Source organism: Equus przewalskii, chromosome 12 (assembly GCF_037783145.1).
Source record: "Equus przewalskii isolate Varuska chromosome 12, EquPr2, whole genome shotgun sequence".
In the NCBI taxonomy this organism is placed as follows: Eukaryota; Metazoa; Chordata; class Mammalia; order Perissodactyla; family Equidae; genus Equus; species Equus przewalskii.
The window spans coordinates 32,120,520-32,138,820 of record NC_091842.1 but is presented as its reverse complement, the minus strand read 5'-3'; the positions used below and the strand labels follow the sequence as shown (position 1 = coordinate 32,138,820).

Below are 18,301 nucleotides of genomic sequence, written 5' to 3'. Positions count from 1 at the left end.
GCTTTATTTCTCAATTCCACCCATTCATCACAGAATTGGAAATCTCCAAGTGGGGAAGGAGTCAGGACGGTCATTCACCATAGCCACCCTTCTCTGGACCTTGGCACAGTCCTTCACGTCTAATTTAAGGGGAGCAGCTACCAAACTAGATGAAACAGAACTTTTCAGGTCTCACTTGGGTCTTTGCAGAGAACCGCGATCCCATTTATCAGCAATTCTTCTTTACAGGCTCATCGCGTCCTGCATTCCTAACCTCCACTCTTGATTCCTTTACTCTGCAGCCCTTTTACAGCCATATCTGCAGAGGCCCAGTCCTTCTCTACCTTTCCACCTAAACGGATTACTCTGCGCTTATCTATGGCAAACATCACCTTTGTGCACACACCCTCTCCTTCAATTTGTCAGAATCATTTCTGAATTCAATTCCATTTTCATATTCAGTCACTTAGGTTCCAACAGAAATGGTCCCAAAAATTCAAATATGAGATACCTGGGATCATTTTAACTTTGAAACTAAAATGGTGTGACCGTGCAATGGGTGGGTAGATGTTACCTTGGGGAATGACATTAAATCAGAGAGAGGAAAAAGCCTTCTGCTTCTAGTGATGAAAGGTTTCTTCAGGTGTAAATCCAAAAGTATCGATATTACAGATTCATAGGTTCATATCCCAAATCCTTTGGTCCAGCTCTGGTTTGAAATTTGGAGTTTTTCAAACTTTAAAACAGCAATGCTGGGCATAGAGCACAGACCAAATAACACCTTAGGTTGGGTCTCAGGCAGCACCCCATAACAGAACACAGTAATATTTCCCTAGCAAAACACATATCCTCGCTAAATAGTCTAAACAAAGACTATAAACATGACATAGCCTCATGTCAGCTCAGGTCAGTTTTGCTGCCAACTCAGTTAGTTCCAAACTTAAGAAAAAACTCTGAGTTTCCAGAGCTTTCGGAGCTTTGCAATGGCAGAGAAGGGATTACGCGCATGCACGTGACCCCAGTCAAAGAACCAGTTCCAGCTCTCCCCACCGCTCCACACAAAATCCTTCAGAGCAAACATGTGTGGCTGTTCTTCTGAATATTCCGGTCAAGTTCCATTTTGAACCCTGCATAGCAGAGGTCACCCTGCTTTAGTTATTCAAACCGTTGTTTAGGGAGCAAAACAAAAACCTACAAACTTCAGGCATTCCCGTTTGAACGCTAAGCATCCTAAGTCTAAAGCAATGACAACTCTCTTGCTCAACACCATTATCTTTAACAGCTGAAGGGAATTTTCACAAATTACTTGCCAACACACAAAAACTACATAATACATGGAAAAGCAAAAAACGCAGGGCCCTGTGCCTTTTAGCCTATTAAGTGTTCCCCAAACTTGATTGTCCCCAGGACTCACCTGGGATCTTGTTAAAATGCTGACTCTGTTTCATCGGGTCAGGGTGGGGCACAGATCCCACATTTCAAACAAGCTCCTGGCTGCTGCTCTGGGAGCCACCCTTTGAGTAGTGAGGCTGCAGGGGGGCGTGCATGACCTGAGTCCACCGCTTACAGGCTGAGAGACCCTGGGAAAAGAACTTAACTGCTCTGAGCCAGCTTCCACCATCAGTTAAAATGGAAATAATCGTGACAACTCCTTTTCGAGACTGTAATGAGCAAGTGAGCAAGCAGCACAGTTCCTGGCAGATAACAGACCCTGAATTCCATCCTATGCCACCTGTGGTGAGCTGAATAATGGCCCCCCCAAAGATGTCCACATCTCAATCCCCAGAACCTGTGAATGTGTCACCTTACAGGGCAAAAGGGGAATCTGCAGATGTGATAAACTGAAGGATATTGAGATGGAGAGATGATCCTGGGTTATCTGAACAGGCCAATGTAATCAAAATGCTGTTTATGAGAGGGTCAGAGTAATAGAGATAATATGACAGGATGAACTCAAAGCTCAGAGAGGAGAGAAGATGCTATGTTGCTGGCTTTGAAGATGGAGGAAGGGGCCACCACCCAAAAAATGTGGGGGGCCCCCAGAAGCTGGAACCTCTACAAGCAACGCAGCCCTGCAGACCCATTTGAAACTTCCGACCTCCAGAACCATAAGAGACCACTAAGTTTGCAGTACTTTGTTATAGCAGCGATAGGCAACTCGTACCCTATCTATTGGGCTAATGTGAACGCAGGCTTGCCTCACTTTACACAATAGAGGATTTCCTGAGGCTGAATTATCAACTGAAACTAAATCATGTATCAGTTGCCCAAGTGGAGGTCACACACAAAGAACTCTTCAAGGAGACTGCATATCAAGGGGAGAATGAGTCCGGCATTGCGTGTTTCAGTTGGTTAGGATGCTTGTTAATAATAAACCATTCTAAAGGCCGAAAGGAATCTCTTACACTCTAATTGTATCATCACGTTCTAATCTGTCAGCTTCTCACATAATTGCTGAAATCTAACAGGGCTCCTGGGGACAAGATCAGTGGGCTGATGCCTCAGCATCAGGAGGACTGAAGAAAGCAACCCTAGGCTCAGCGAAGGACTGGAAATCAATGGTCTCCGAAATAAGTTGGACAGAGAAAGACAAGGACCACGTGATTTCACTTACGTGTGGAAGATAAACAGATACACAAGGAGAACAGATTGGTGGTTACCAGAGGACAAGGAGGTTGGGGGGAGGTGGAAGGGGTAAAGAGGCACACGTGTATGGTGACGGATGCAAACTAGACTATTGGTGGTGAACACGCAGTCTATACAGAAACTGACATATAGTAACGTACACCTGAAATTTACACAATGTTATGAGCCTATATGACCTCAATAAAATAAAATTAAAAAGAAAATCAATGGTCTCAATGTTTGTACAAATCTTCAACTGCTATTGATAACGTTGCTTATCCCATAGAGACGCTTTATAAAATAAGAAAATACCAAGGCAAGCAAAAAGATGCAGAATGAAAACGTGTGTCTCAAAACTAAATGGACTTTGTCCTATAATTCTTGGGCCTTCTCCTGCAGGTCTTGGCACCAATGGCTTCCCTTCCCAGACTCTAAGCTCCATGGAAGGCCCCGGTCTCTCATTTCCAGCTATTACATACACAGCAGCTAGCACTTACTTTGCACACAATAAATATTTGTGGATGAACAAATATTATGATGGATATTTATAATGGAAAAGTGTATTATGACTTTCACTAGAAGAAGCATTACTCTTAAAAGTTCTTTTTCTCCAGTTTGAAACTAAAACTACTTGGCCCGAGATATTATTTACGGTAGAATTAAAAGTATGCTTTCTGATTTTATTTGCCTATTAATATATGCATTAGATAATTAACCATGCACTAAGCAGTCAAAGCAAATAATTACTTTTCTAGCGTCTGCCTTCGCATATGAGCTAAATAAGGGCTAAATAGACACTAGTTGCATATTAAAAAAAGGTAACTAGCTTTAAAATGTTCTGTTTAATCCCAGACCACAATATTCAAAACAGTTTCAGTCCCTTCGCTGGCTCAGTTACAACCTCATACAACAGTCCCTCTTTAGAACAGGCAGGAATTCTGCTCGGGTTGCACTGAATATAAAATCTCTATTCGAAAGTTTGCCAGTTCACATTTACGAGGTCTTCTGAACAACTGGTAGGGTTGGCCATAAAAACTGTATCTTTTAATTTACTTATGTTCAGTATACTTTAAGAGGCAATAAAATCACATGGAAAGCTTTTATTTTAAATCTTATTTTGAAATATGACTGAATACATTAACATAACTCAGAACAAGTCGGTAAACTTCTACAAGAACATGTTATATAATTCTGGTGAGTCTCGTAATTATTCTGTTTTCAGAGAAAAGAAACCACTGGACAGAAAAACGTTAAACTCGGAATCTGATTTTCAAGTGTCCGAGAAAAGCAGAAGTTTGCTCACGGTGTGGACCAGGGTGAGAGCCTGAGCTGATGCTACAAGTGCATTTTGGGCCAAATGATTGCAAAGACACGGAGAACTGCAAATCAGACCATCTGGAAGGAGCACGAGTCTGTTTGTCAACTAAGAACCTTCCCTCGGTTTACTTGAAACCAAGACTCCAAGTCCTGCTGAGATTCCCAGCTCCTTGGGAAACCAGGACACTGCCTGGCCACTTCAGCACTGGACGGTCTCAGCACCCAGGAAGCCTCGGCCGAGAGTCACCAAAGCGCGGCCAAGTTCACAGGCGCTACAATTTTACCTCTCTACAACACGAAACTCAGGACCATCCTCGAGAATGTGTTTCTGCAGCGACCTGCTCAGACACTCACCAGCAGCACAGAGGTAGAGGGCCATCTGTCCCTGTGCTGTGTAACCCCAGACTGCCGAAGTTTTCAATTGTTGCTGCTTCAATGGGCTCTTGGCTCAGAAACCGAGGCTCTAAGAAGGTAAGGGGTCTGTCCAAGTTTACCCAGTGCATCAGTGGCAGATGTGGGGCTGGCAGCCCGGACACCTGAGCCCTAGATCAGGTCTTTGTCCACTGCCTTATTTCCCCGCTTCACCATCTTGCCACCTTTGTGCAGGCCCAATAGCAGGACAGGCTGCTTCTCCAGGGACGACATCACTGGGTTCTACTCAGCGGGAGGTCAACGACGTGGACATGTCCACAATCATGACTTTGTGTAAAACACAAGTAAACAAAATGAGGGACATCGGAGGTTCTCCCTGCCGGTTACACTGCCTGGACTTCAGGGAGAGCAATTCCAGGGCAGCCCTTTTTCCAAGTGCCACATCTTCATTCGGGGATTGTTCTGGATAGCTGGGCTGCCAGACAAGCGAGCCTGGATGGGGAGGAGACAATGCACCTGGGGCTATTGCAGAGCGCCTCGGCACCTAGAGGCGTTAGAAATCACAGCAGGACTCGACAGTCTTGGTTTACAAGGAAACGTTCACCAAAAACAAATACCCATGGCCGTCGCAGCACTTTCTGCAGTGGTCTTCTGGTCATCTATGTTCCACTTCGCAGAGACTGAGACACAGATAAGAGTGGCCATGGGCGCCCGCTCTGCCTCCCCAACGGGCAGGGGCAGTTTCCACTTGCTTATGCTTGCTCGCTGGACTTTATCCTTCCTGAGAAAGAAGGATATCAGAGTAGGAAAAAAAAAAGAATGGGGAGGAAGTAAGTTCTAGAAGGCATCTGTTTTTGTATTCCCAGTATCCCACTTTTCTTTAGGGGAACCATTCTGTTGTTCTGATCACCGGCTTGCAGTGGAGCTGATCCTGCAACCTGGCTCCAGGGGACCATGTGAGCTGGATGGTGGAAGGACGTCAGTCTAGGACTCCGATTGGGCCACCAAGGCACTTTCTTTCTGTTATGGTCTCTGTTAGAAGGACATAAACCTAGAGGGCTCCCAGGAGCCAGTACCCAGAGAGCGTCTGCATGAGAATGAATTCAACCCAGAGGAAAGCACAGCGGAGTGATGAAGAGACCAAGTCCTGATAATAACCTCTGTGCCCCTGGATCCAGCCATTCCTGAAGCCCAGATATGCCCCTGGACTTTACAGTCCCACAGACAATACATACCTTTAAAAAAAATTAATCTAGTTTAAGTTAGATTTCTGTCACTTGAAACTGAAAACGTACTAACAAATACCCAAGAAATAAAAGCATAAGAAGGGGGGAAGCAAGAAGAGAAGATTACATTTATGAATATAGTATCTGCAAGCGGTTCAAGTTTGTCCCTGGAAATGAAGAAAGGTGACACGTGGGAATCTGTTCCATTTTTCATACTAAGCTCAGATCATCAGAACTGTAGCTCTGCTTAATTACTGTGATTAATCTCGCCAAATTCTAAATATAAAATGAGTGTGCATTTTCTGATGTTCGATGATACTGCAACAGTCATGAAGGAATGAGCCGTTACTGAATAAAGACATCTTTCAAGAGAAATCATTTTTTTCTGCCCAAATGCAGTCATGACTGGGTGGAGGAGGAAAGGTCACAGCGATACCCCAAGTCTTACCTGGCATGGCATGGACGAGGTCCCCACACAGAACAAAGAATTTGGGTTTGGGGTTCAGCCTGTTGACGGCCCGGACAGCTTGCTCAGTTAGACGCGTCTCCTGTCCCCACTCATCACCGCCACTGTCACACTCCCCAGTGGACCAGGCCTTCATCAGTCCAAACTGGGGGTCTGCCCCTTGGATGAAGTAGAACGGGCCTTTCCACTCCCTTTCTTTCCCTTTTAAAAAAAAAAGAGAGAGAGAAAAGAAATATTACAAAATCTGTCAGGGATAGCATCCAGGTTACCGTGCGAGCGGATACAATATTTTTCTTAAATTAAGTAGGTCATTTTAATAAGCTGCTGTTCAAACATACCATTTTCCTGTCATAGTCTAGAGGATTTTGATTTATACTAATTATGCCTGGGACCTGGTGATTCCCCAAGGCCAGGAAAAACCATGTGGGCTGCAGCAGCCACGCAGCCAAGCTGTTTGTTTAAAAGCCTGACGGCCTAAATGGAGCGCACAGGCACAACCGCATGCTGTATGGAGGATATTAATGGCCAATAATAGTTTTTTAATTAGAATTAAAAATACCCAAAATTGAAAGCTGCCAGAAGTATTATATGTAAATCACTAAGTGAAATGCTTCCAAATCTTTGATGCCAGGCTTAATGGTACAATTTGCACTGTTTCGGGGATGTGACAGAATTTTAATTATAAAACTTGGAGCTTGGAAGCTCCGGCTATCTGGTGGGAAAAGCAGTGCCAAAAATGAAATCTTGAAACGAGTTAGTCAATGTGAAAAAAAAAATGGATGCTAACATTTCAAAGGCAGCACCATGTGGGCATAAGTGAGGTGTGAGGCTGGGGGCAGGGGGAAGAGGGGAACGGAGACGGGGTTCTTCAGGTGCTTAGAAAGGGCGCTAGGTCGCATGCACCAAAATTATCAGGCTTGCCCTTTTTGTTGGTTCTGCGGGCCCGAAGCTTCGGGGACCACAGGTCTCTACCCTCATCACCAAAAGAACTGTAACCAGTGCCTGCTCCTGCAGAGCCGGAATGGCCACATGGGCACAGAAGTCCCACGCATTTCAAACTTTTTTTTTTTTTGGTCACAGAATCCTTTCTTCAAACAAAACCTTATGTGGCAGATCAATGTTGAAAACACGGAGCCTACTCTGCCCAACCGGGATCTGGGGACAAAGCAGTCTGAAGACCCCCAATCTACAGCCCCCACGTGTATCCTCTGAGGAAACTGAGGCCCAGAGAGGTGACATGACTTACCTAATGGCCCACCAGCCATCAGTGGCAGGGACAAAACTACCCCACCATCTTGAGACTATTTTCCTCTTTTTAAGAAATTAATGCATTTGCATGTTACCTAAATAAGTGGCACTTCCTTTGGAAGTCATGAAAATACTATAATTTCCAAAAAGCTCCTTGGAATCATATTGTGTCTACGTGTTTGGTTCATTCGTTTATTTGGTAGGTATTTACTGAGAGCCCACTGTTTGCCAGGCCCAGGCGAGCTGCTGACAACACGAGTGGACCAAGACAGGTGAGGTCCCTGCTCTCCCGGGGCTGAGCTCTCATGGGTAGACGCAAACAAGGAAATAAGCGGCGAACAGAGCCAGAGGGTGCTACGGGCCACGAGCCCGTTCTGGAACAATGGCTGATTTTAACTGGGCGCACAGGGACTCTCTCTGAGATGACGTCATTTAAGCTAAGATCTAACTGGCCAGAAGGAGCCAGTCGTAACCTTCTTCAATTCCATGGCCACCCTCCCACCCACCACACCTAGCTGACTATCAGCTTAGAGTGGACCTCTGGCTGTCGGCCTCCCTTCCTTCTTAATTCCTTTTTCAGAATTGAAAAAGACACACATGCAAACAAACTACCTATATATACTTGATAAAACAAACGGTACATGCATGTTAATCCACTCGTTCTTGATTGACAGCTCAGAACATTAGCCGCTCAGTCACATCACAACCAACCTGAACTCAATCACAACAAGGACTGCACGAAACCCTGCTGTGTGCATCTCATTGCTAAGAACAGCCATTCAGCACCACAACGGATTACGTGTGGCAGAGAAAGTTCAAGAGGCCCCAAAGATCCTGCATCGTGATACTCACCTTCTTGTGCAATCCCCTCCCCTGGAGTGTGGGCTGGATCTCCTGACTTACTTCTAACAAGCAGAATATAGTGACGGGATGTCCCTTCAGAGATGAGGCGGGACCAAGATACAGAAACAACCTAAAAGTCCATCGATGGATGGATGAATGGATGTAGAAAATGTGGTAGACACCTGCAGTGGAATATTATTCTGCCTTAAAAAAGAAGGAAATCCCACCACTGGCACAATATCGAGGGACCTGGAGGGCATCAAGCTAAATGGAATAAGCCAGTCACAGAAAGACAAATATTGTATGATGTCACTTATATGTGGAATCTAAAATAGCCAAACTCATAGAAGCAGAGTAGAATGGTGGCTGCCAGGGGCTGGAGGTGCTGGTCAAGGGTACAAGTTTCAGTTATGCAAGATAAAGAAGTTCTGGAGATCTACCATACAGCCTAACACCTATAGTTAGAATGCTGTTTTATACGCTTAAAGTTTGCTACGAGGGTAGATCTTATGTTAAGTGTTCTTACCATACACATGAAAAATAACAACATCAGTAATAATAATAAAGGGGGCAGGAAGAAACTTTGGGGGGCAATGGATATGCTTATGGCCTTGACGGTAGTGATGTTTCACAGGTATATACTTATCCCCAAACTCAATGAGTTGTACACATTAAATAAATACAATTTTTACATGTCAATCACACCTCACTAAAGTGGTTAAAAAAAAAGAGAGAGATTAGGCTAGAAAAAGACCATGACTTTCATCTTGCTTGCTCTCACACTGTCTCGGAGCCCTGGCTCTGGAGGAGAAAGGCTGCCGTGTTGTGACTAGCCCTATGCAGAGGCCAACGTGGCAAGGAACTGAGGCAACAGCCTGTGGAGAACCGGGGCCCTCCATGCAACAACCCAAAAGGAGCCGAATCCTGCTGGCCACCTCGTGAGTGACCTCGAAGAGGACCCTTCCTGGTTGAGCTTCCAAATGAGCCCACGGCCCTGGGTGACCCCTGACTGAACGCTGTGAGACCCTGCGGCAGAAGGTCCCAGCCACGCTGCACGCAAAGCCCTGGTAGAAGCTGTGAGATGAGGCTTGTTGTCTTCTTGTCTCAAGATGCCCAGTTTCAGGGTAATTTGTTCCACAGTAACAGACACTTATGGGTCAGGCACTAAAGATCAGGGTCAGGAAGGAGGCAGCAAGATTTCCTCAAGAGCTGAAGGCTGGTGTCTCGAAAAAAACTGAGGTTCTGATTTGCGTTGTCAAGTTGTTAGCATCATTTATTTATCTGAATAATAACCTTTTTACCCTGATGAATGCTTGTAGCTACGTCCCTGTTTCTGAGGCGGTTTGCAGAACCATTTAAACTGGATAAATTAATCAGAAGCCGATCAGGGAGGTGATCGTCACCCCAAGGTTAGAGCATAAATCAATCTTCCACAACAAACAGAATTATTAAACAGTTTTCTACGGCAAACGATTTAACAAATACAGTTTCCTATGACAAATAGTCATCGTCTTGAAAAGCCAATAGTCCTTGGAGGTATTAAAATAAATCTTTCATTATTATACGTGTACTTAGTAAAAACTTAGAATCTCCATTTTATAATGACAAGGTACAAAATAAATAGATTTGACCTAAAATGAATGACAGCTCACACATCAATATTCAATCTACTTTACCTATGTAATAAAGGCAATTTGTTGACTCAGGGCTCTGCATTCTCAAAAGCACCTGGATCCTCTTAAGGTTCCCACTACAGAAGCTTGTGGTCTTTGGTCTCGTCTTAATTTTAATCAAGGCTGAATTAAAGCTATTTGAGGCTTACAATGCTTGGTTCTGGAGAGAGGAATCTTTCGTAAACATATACGTCCCCCATCCCTCAACAGGGCAGGTTTTTACAGGAGGAAAGTGACTTCCTAACAATACTTGCATTAAATTATTTCATCCAAGTCCAGAGTGACCCCGAGGACAGGGTACAGGTGTTCGTTACCTGACATCTACGAGACCTGGGAAAGCTTATGACGCCATCCCTTCCAGGGTGGAGCAAGTGTCTGCGCCCCAGGCATGGGCCAGCTTCTCTCTCTAGACTCCCCGAAAGCACTGTTCTGGCAGTTTGGCTACACTGAGGCTCATCCCCAAAGCACCCAGATACATAATCTGCATTAAAAAGGACACTTAAGAATCCAGTGGTTTTGTTTTTATTTTCCCAGTCAAAGAACTGCTTAGTTAAAGGGTCAATGCCTGATAAACCCAAACTGAGGAACAGAATTGCCTAGAAACGGAGGCTGAGGGAGAGGTAGAAGGCGAGGATGACGAGAGAGGAGCCAAGACGCAGGCTGCGAGAGGGCAGGGCTGGGCATACACCTCAGTCCTCAAGGTGTGGCCGGAGGACCAGCAGCAGCGTCACCTGAGAGCTTGCTGGAAAGGCAGAATCTCGAGCCCACTGCAGACACAGTGAGTCAGAATCTACATTGTAACGAAGCCTCAGGTGAACTGTATGCAAATCCAAATTTAAGAAGGGCTGGCCTGCAACTGATCAGAGAACTGCTTAAGCAAGTTTGCCAAGAAGCAGATGCAAAATGACTTTTCTTTCCCTAAATTGAAATAACGTCTTGGAGGATTTGCGGTTGTCGCTAGAGGTGGTGTTTTTTGCCCATTTTCCTATTCACTTTTAGGTCCCTGTCTGTGTCCAGCTCAAGTATTTGAGTCTGAACAGTCCCTGATCTTACCCACTATCTAACCATCACCCTTTAAATTGCCTTTCAAAACCAAGTCAAGGTTTTTGGTAACAATTCCAAGATTCAAGGTAAGAACTTGAACAAGGTATGAAGGAATTCATCACCAATTCGTGAGTTCTAACACTTTAGATTTTACCTGACTTTGCAGCTTACAAGGAAAGCACCCATTAGCAAGCATGTGTGCTTTCAAACACACAACAGAGAGGTCTGTTATTTTTCTTCCAAAATGGATGAAAGAATGCAGTTAGGGATTCTAATTGGTAACTCTGATAAGACAAAGGTCAAATTGAGATAAATTAAGCACGTGTAGAATGAATGAATTAAAGAATAAGGTGAATTGATTAAATTAAGATCTCATTTCTGATCCAGATGGTACCAAAACAAGACTTTAATCTTTTAAACATTTGACATAAACCTCGGCATGATGCCTAAAGCGCACTTAGTGTTAACACATCGTAAAGCATACATTTAACTAAAACACCTAAATCGGCTATGAATAAGAATGTCCACCATGAAATGAATTTTTCAATGTTCATGTTTTTAACAAATTCAGAGACATGGTGTATTAGCTACCTATTGCTATGTAACAAATTACCACAAATGTAGTGGCCCAAAACAATCCACAATTATCTCACAGTTTTTGTAGGTCAAGGGATCTGGGCACAGCTCAGCCGGGTCCTCTGCTCAGGGTCTCTCATAAGCTGCAAAGTGTCAGCCAAGACCGGGGTCTCATCTGAAGACTCACAATGGGCAGGAACTGCTTCCAAGCTCACTTACAGCACTGTTGACAAGATTCCTTGGGGGCTGTGGGACTGGGGGTACCAGCTCCTTCCCGGCTGTGGACCAGAGGCCACCCTCATTTCTTTGCCATGCAGGCCTCTCCAACATGGCAGCTCACAGCATGGAAACTTGCTCCATCAGAGCCAGCAAGACAGAGGGGCAGCTAACAAACAGAAGTTACTTATGTAACATAATGATGGCAGTGACATTCCATCTCTTTGCTGTGGTCTATTCATGACAATCAAATCGCTAGGCCAGCCCACACTCAAGAGCAGGGGATCAGGCAGGCCAGGAATTGCAGGAGGCCAGGATCATCGCGCCCATCTGCAAGTCTGTCTGCCAGATGATAACATTAAACAGGGCTAGCCTCACTAATCTCAGTTAACCAGAGGTTACATCTGACCCTCCTATACCAGGCTGAGAGAGCCCATTTACTGCAGCCCATCCTACAGAGGCCAAGAGTTGATCTAAAGAAGCCCACCTTTTCCCACTGAAGAAGTGGAAATGGTCAGGGCTGGAGGGATGCTCAGAGTTACTTTAACCAGCCCTTTCATTTAACCACGGGGGAATACTGAGGCCTGGCTAGGGACCTTAGTCACAGCTCAAGTTCAAGGTCACACAGTGAAGGAGCAGCAGCTTCTACTGTTTGGAATCTCAGTGCTGCCAGGCCGGCCTGGGGAGGAGAGAGCCGCAGCCCAGATGGAATGTGCCCTGGGCTGTCCACAAGTTGTCCACCTCCATAAAGACGTTTTTGTCTCCAAAAAGTCTCCTTTGAATGGAATATCTTGGTAAACAAGAAGACCGTACAGAAAGACAATGCTGGCAAGGCCGAGCGCTCACAGCCCCTGCCAACGGTACAGGCTGGGTCCCAGAACATCCAACATCTGTGGGAGGCTAACTGGTGACCTTCTCCAGAGATTACAAACTTGAGGTCTCTGGATGCGGTCTGGCTAGCAGCTGCGTTCTGTTTGGCCCACACAGTGTTTATAAAATTTTGAATTTGTTGCCAACATTTTTAATTCATGAGTTTCACATATATACCTGGATTTCTAGATGCTCTTGGAAAATCGGCCACACCAGGCCCAAACGGAGTGCGCCAATGACTGGCTGGGGCTCAGTAGTGGCTGCCCCTCTACAGTGGTGTGTGCTCTCCAATTTACTACTATCCACACCTGGCCCCACTCACCACCTGGCCCCTGTAGCCATCTGCGATGACAAGTCCTTATCTATGATAACTCTCCCACTTTGCTCAGAGGTGCAGAAGGAGACACGCGGCAAGGTCAATCGTCAATAACTTGATCGAGATCTAACAAAGGGTGAGGGGCAGAACGAGGCCCATTATGCCCAGCATCCCGATTTCAAGGCAGGTGATCACACAGGTGCGATCACTGGGAAGACCTATCCAGCTAGGAGTGCCAAAGTCCGTCCAGATGACAAGCCAGAGAAAACAAGCTCTGAGTTACCACAATGAGTTACCATAACTTATTACCACAGCCTAAATCAAGTTTTTAAATTAATTTAAAACTCTTTGGTACAGGAAATATTGGTCCTAGAAAGAAATCTGATTCACTCGTGTAGACAGTAACAAGATCTGGCCACCTCCAAATTTTAGCTAACTAATGGAGATTATCAAAGAAAGCATCTTTCAAAATTGAGGGATAAAAAGACAGGATTTTGCATGTATTACAGGAAAGACCTGTGAATCTTCTTTAAGCATTATTGGGTGCAAAGCAACAGTATACACAAAAGAATCTTAAAAACCTGTAAAAATCCACACAATGCCTTACCGTTAATCCTTCCTACGAGACTGTTTACGTGCCAATATCCTGCCCGAAAGACAGATGTCAAACTGCAACTGCTCTCACAGTTTGCACTTTCAATATCACAAACTAAATGTTTTCTCGGATTTGTCTCCGCTGATATATTCCCTCTCACTCATCTTTATTACACCTCTTGGGCATACCTGTCAATTGTTAATGAAAGCTGACTTTTTAATATATAACAAGAATTAGAAATTTCATTGATCCTTTCGCTATGACCAGTTAATCAACGACTAATGCACCCCCAAAAGCAGACGAACCATCATTTTCATCACCCAACTAGGAAAAGGCCTATGGGAGTCAGTCCTGTCACTAATTAATGCCTAATACTGTAATAATTTGTGCTGTCATGACGTGCTAAACCTGCTACTTCAAAGGCAACCTAGAATGAGTGAAGGTGGAATACAATGATAGCTTTCTTAATTTAATGCTTATAAAGCAAAGTCTCACTTTCTAAATCTACTTTGCCTTTCGGAGGAGAGTTAAAACAGTAAGATACTGGTTAAGCAGTCTGACTAACGAGGCTCCCATCACTACACCACCACATCACCGCACTGTGAGGATATTTAAGAGTTCAATGTTTTGGCCCCTGTTAACTTATTTGACTCAAAATAACACGAGTTGGGACTACATGGGCCACATTTCTCCATTTGACTAGAAAGCCATAGAATCAACTAAAAAGCGAGTAGAAAACAGTATGTTTTTTTTTCTGGATACGTCCAAGCTCCCAGCTGGTCTTGTTAGCACCTTACAACACTCCCACAAACAAATTCACCGTCTTTCCTTCAAGACTGGCTCCTTCTCCTGATGGCCCTGATTTTGCCACCTCGGTCCCAGGGAGAGTGGCTTCCAGGTGTGCAGCACCTCCTGCAGTAGTCCCTCCTTCCCTTTCGCAGGGCCACCACGTCGGGTCAGGCGTTCGCCATTGCCACCCGGGCCCACCAGGGCAGCACCACGCAGTGCTCCCTGCTCTGATCCACCTCAGGCTGTCACCGCCACTGTGACTCTTCCTACAACCCTTACCCTGATCATCAAACCCCCTTGCTAAAGGGCCACTACCTTCTAATCTCCATGAGGAAGAGCCCACGTTTCCTTTCTTTGCCCAGTACATTGTCAGCATGTATCATTTGGTCCCTGGCATTTAGTAAACACTTGGTGAAGGGACAAATGAAGATGTCAATGGATCCTTGCTCATTCTGGCACTTGGGGCTAAAATGTAGCCCAGAACTTTTCCAGGTATATTGATTACTGTTCCCTCTAGACCAGTGGCTCCAAACCAGGGGCGATTTTGATCCGCAGGGGACATTTGGAAAATGTCTGGAGATACTTTTGCATGTCACACTGGGAGGGGGAGGGTACTTCTGGCATCCAATGGATAGAGGTCAGAGATGGTGCTAAACATCCCACATTATGCAGGGCAGCCCTGCAACAAAGCATGATCCAGCCCATTATATCAATGCCGAAGTTGGGAAACCCTGTACAAAGAATACCGCAGGATCCCTCCAATGGACCCTTATCTGCTTCTCAAACACACCCCAAGCTTTCCCACCCCTTCCTCCAGGGGATGCTCTTCATTCTACCACCTCTTCCTGCTGAGATTCCTTCTATCCTTCCCAGCCCATCTCAAACGCTACGTCCACCACAAAGACTGCCTCCCTCCCCTGCAAGCAGAAGCGGCTCTGCCTCCATCCCTCATTTGGCATGTTTGTTCTGAGCACCCACTACATGACAGGTGCCAGGCTGGTCTCTGGTCATTCAACTGTGAGCAAGGCCACAGGTCCCATTCCTTAAGACCTTACAGAACAGTGGGGAGATGGACAATGGACAGGTCAACGCTAAGTCAATTACAGAATGTATTCCTTACTATCATAGAAGTAATCAGGGTGAGCACAGACAGGGTGGCTGGTGCGTGGAAGAGCTCTGGGTGGACGGAGCAGGGAGGCAACACGGGAGCTGAGATCTGAAGGATGAGAGCCAAGGATGGGGAGAGCTGTGGGGACACACCCAGGCAGAGGGCACGGCAAGTATCACACCCTGAGACCAGGGACAAATGTGAATACAAGGCAGCGAGGCATCATCCTGGGACAGGTGGGCTTGGGGAGGGGCTTGAAGCCCCTGTACCACTTTGGGCCTCCATCTCCTGAAGCCCTAACCTGGTCCCAGCGTAGCCCAGACTCCAAGGCTTGAGTGCCCAGCTTCAAATTCCACAGTTTATCAAACATGTGACATGATGTGTGCTCCTTAACTTCTCTGGCCTCAGTTTCTTTATCTGTTAAGAATAACACACCTGGGCCCAGCCCAGTGGCATAATGGTTAGGTTCACATCCTCCACTTCAGTGGCCCGGCGTTCACTGGTTTAGATCCTGGGCACGGACCTACCACCACTCGTCAAGCCATGCTTGGCAGCGGCTCACAAAGAGAAACTAGAAGGATGACAACTAGGATATACAACCATGTACTGGGGGTTTGAAGAGGAAAAAAAGAGAAAGATTGGCAGCAGATCTTAGCTCAGGGCCAATCTTCCTGCCCAAAAAAGAATAATGCACTATCTCAAAAGGGTGGTTGTGACAAATTACTGAGTTAATACACGTAAGGCATTTGGACATGGTACACAGTAAGCGTTCAAGTGTGAGCTTCGCTTCCCACGACTGTTACTCACGGTAACTCCTACCTTGTCTTAGCAGAGGCAGAGCAATCGAAATCTCACTCATTTCTTGGTTCCCCACAGCACAAAGTGGGGCTCAGAAAATATTTGGTCACACACACATATGTATATATCTTCCTGCTTTGGTCTGAACATCTTTTCCTTCACTTACTGTGGATCCTGCTTTGGTTATAAGATGGCAAAGATGGGCAGCGTTACAGCTGCCTGGAGGCTTCTGGCTAAAGAGCAAATGCCAGTGAAATGCAATTTTGGCAGTTTCTCACTGTGGCAATCTGCACAGAATCACAGCCTAAACGTCTGCAGCAATACCCCCATCTCTGGGGACTAGGCTTATTTTAGTGGTTAAAAAAAACCAGTAGCAAAACAATCTTCACCACTTTGGGACTCTTTCTGGTTTAACAACCCAAATGTCCCAACTGTCAAACTGCCAGAACTCAACACAGCAGTCAACGGCGTCCTTCACCAGAGGCTGCCGAGGGGTGGGGGCGGGGGGGGGGGCGGCGACAGCTGAGCGGGGCGGGGTTTCTTTCTGGGGTGGTTAAAATGTTCTAAAATCAACTGTGGTGAAGGTTGCACAACTCTGGGAACAGACTAAAAGCCACTGGACTGTACACTTTAAAAGGGTGAATTGAACGGAATGGGAAGCTGTTAAAAAAACAGTGTCCTTCAGGACCCCTTCCTCCCCCAAAAGAAGTAACCGTGACAGCAATATCCTCAGTCTCTCCAAACTGCGTTTCCTAAATACCAAGGTGAATTTACCCATCCTCTCCTTTCTAGGCCTAGACGCATCCAGAAGGCATTTCAGAGAAACACAAAGCTTCTGAGCTAGGGTTTGGCTGCCACACTCGCCACTCGGGGGTGAAGGGCCTGCCAAAGTCTTTATCTGAACCCTTCAGAGAAGCAAGAAGGCGGACGGGCCAGGGCAACTCGGCCAGGCAGCTCTCAGCATCACTGGCTTTGGCCGGAGCTAAAGGGCGAAAAGCACATTTCCTGAAGCTCTCTCGCTTTTCAGAAGCAGGCCTCCCTTTGAGGCTTGCCTGTTTGGGGTGGAGGCTTGCTCCAACGTTTTCCCCCATGTTCCCCCGCCCAGAGAGCGGGCGGCTGCTGGCCCAAGCAGCACATCGGGGAGGACCGGAAGGCGGCGCCCTCTCTGGGCACAGGCAGCCCTGCAGGCCCAGGGCTGGGCGAACAGAGGCCCTGCATGCGGGGAGAAGGCAACCCTTGAGGGGGCAGAGGCAGCTCCCTGAGGGGCTCCCACCTGGTAACAAGGATCCCTCCAGTGGAGCCTGTGAGTGATGCGCAAACTGCAGAGCCACCCGGCCTGGTTTGCAAGGGATCCTCCTGATGAGGTCGATAGCTTGCTTTCTGTTCTGTTTTGTCTAGAGAATACAGAGTGTGTGTTAAGCAATGGGTTCGGTGGATATACACATGTGATCCAGGGGTAGTGTATTCATTCATTTATTCACGTAACAAATGGCCACTGAATGTCCTCTACTGCCAGAGACCATCCTAGATTCAGGCTTCCTGCCCTCCAGGAACTTACTGTCTAGAGGCAGGAAGACAGATCAAAGCCACTGGAAGAAATACACACCTATAAGCTGTAATAAGTGTCAAAAAGGAGAAGAATGGGTGAAGGGGAATGACAGGGGACCTAATTACAGTGGGAGAATCAGCATGGGCTTCCTTGAACTGTGACCCGAAGAATGAGCAAGCACAGAGAGAAAAAGAGAGGGGAGAGAAAAGCTATGTCAAGGGGTGCTGGCCTCGATGTTTGTTTCAAAGGTGACTCTGAATGCTGTACAGGGAGTGAACCGGAGGGGCAAGAGTGGATGCAGAAGGCTGCTGGAACTGTCCAGGTGGAGATGGAGTGGCTGGGGTCACAGTGGCAGGAATCGGGAAGGAGAGAGGTGGACAAAACCAAGGTGCGCTCTGGGGTTGAATGGACAGGACTGTGGACAGCCTGGACGCAGAGCCGAGGGAGAAGCAGAGGTCAGGAACGACTCCTAGGCTTCTGGTTGAACAGGCGAGTGGGGGCAGACTGGGGGAAAGATGAAGAGCTCTGCCCTATTCCAGTGCCTTCACGGTGGCGAGGCCAAAGGGCCGGGAACCAGGAGCCGTCTTCTCTTCTTGGCCCTTCCACTTACTGGTCTAGGACCTGAAATCACCAAAGTGCCACAGTGCCCCCATGTAGATGAAGTCAAAGCACACACGTCATTGCAGCTGCA

General features: G+C 46.3%; 1 protein-coding gene across 6 annotated transcripts in view; it reads right to left on the bottom strand.

Moving 5' to 3' along the window:
• CPPED1 (calcineurin like phosphoesterase domain containing 1) overlaps window positions 1-18,301 on the bottom strand; it is a 103,504-nt gene that overhangs the window by 76,487 nt on the left and 8,716 nt on the right. For all 6 annotated transcript variants that reach the window (XR_011524903.1, XM_008518027.2, XM_070568529.1 and 3 more), the window contains exon 2: window positions 5,968-6,186. Coding sequence is in view for 5 of the 6 variants with exons in the window: in XM_008518027.2 (XP_008516249.2) it covers window positions 5,968-6,186 (219 nt within the window). In the remaining variant the exon portion in view is untranslated. The remainder of the gene's footprint in view (window positions 1-5,967; window positions 6,187-18,301) is intronic.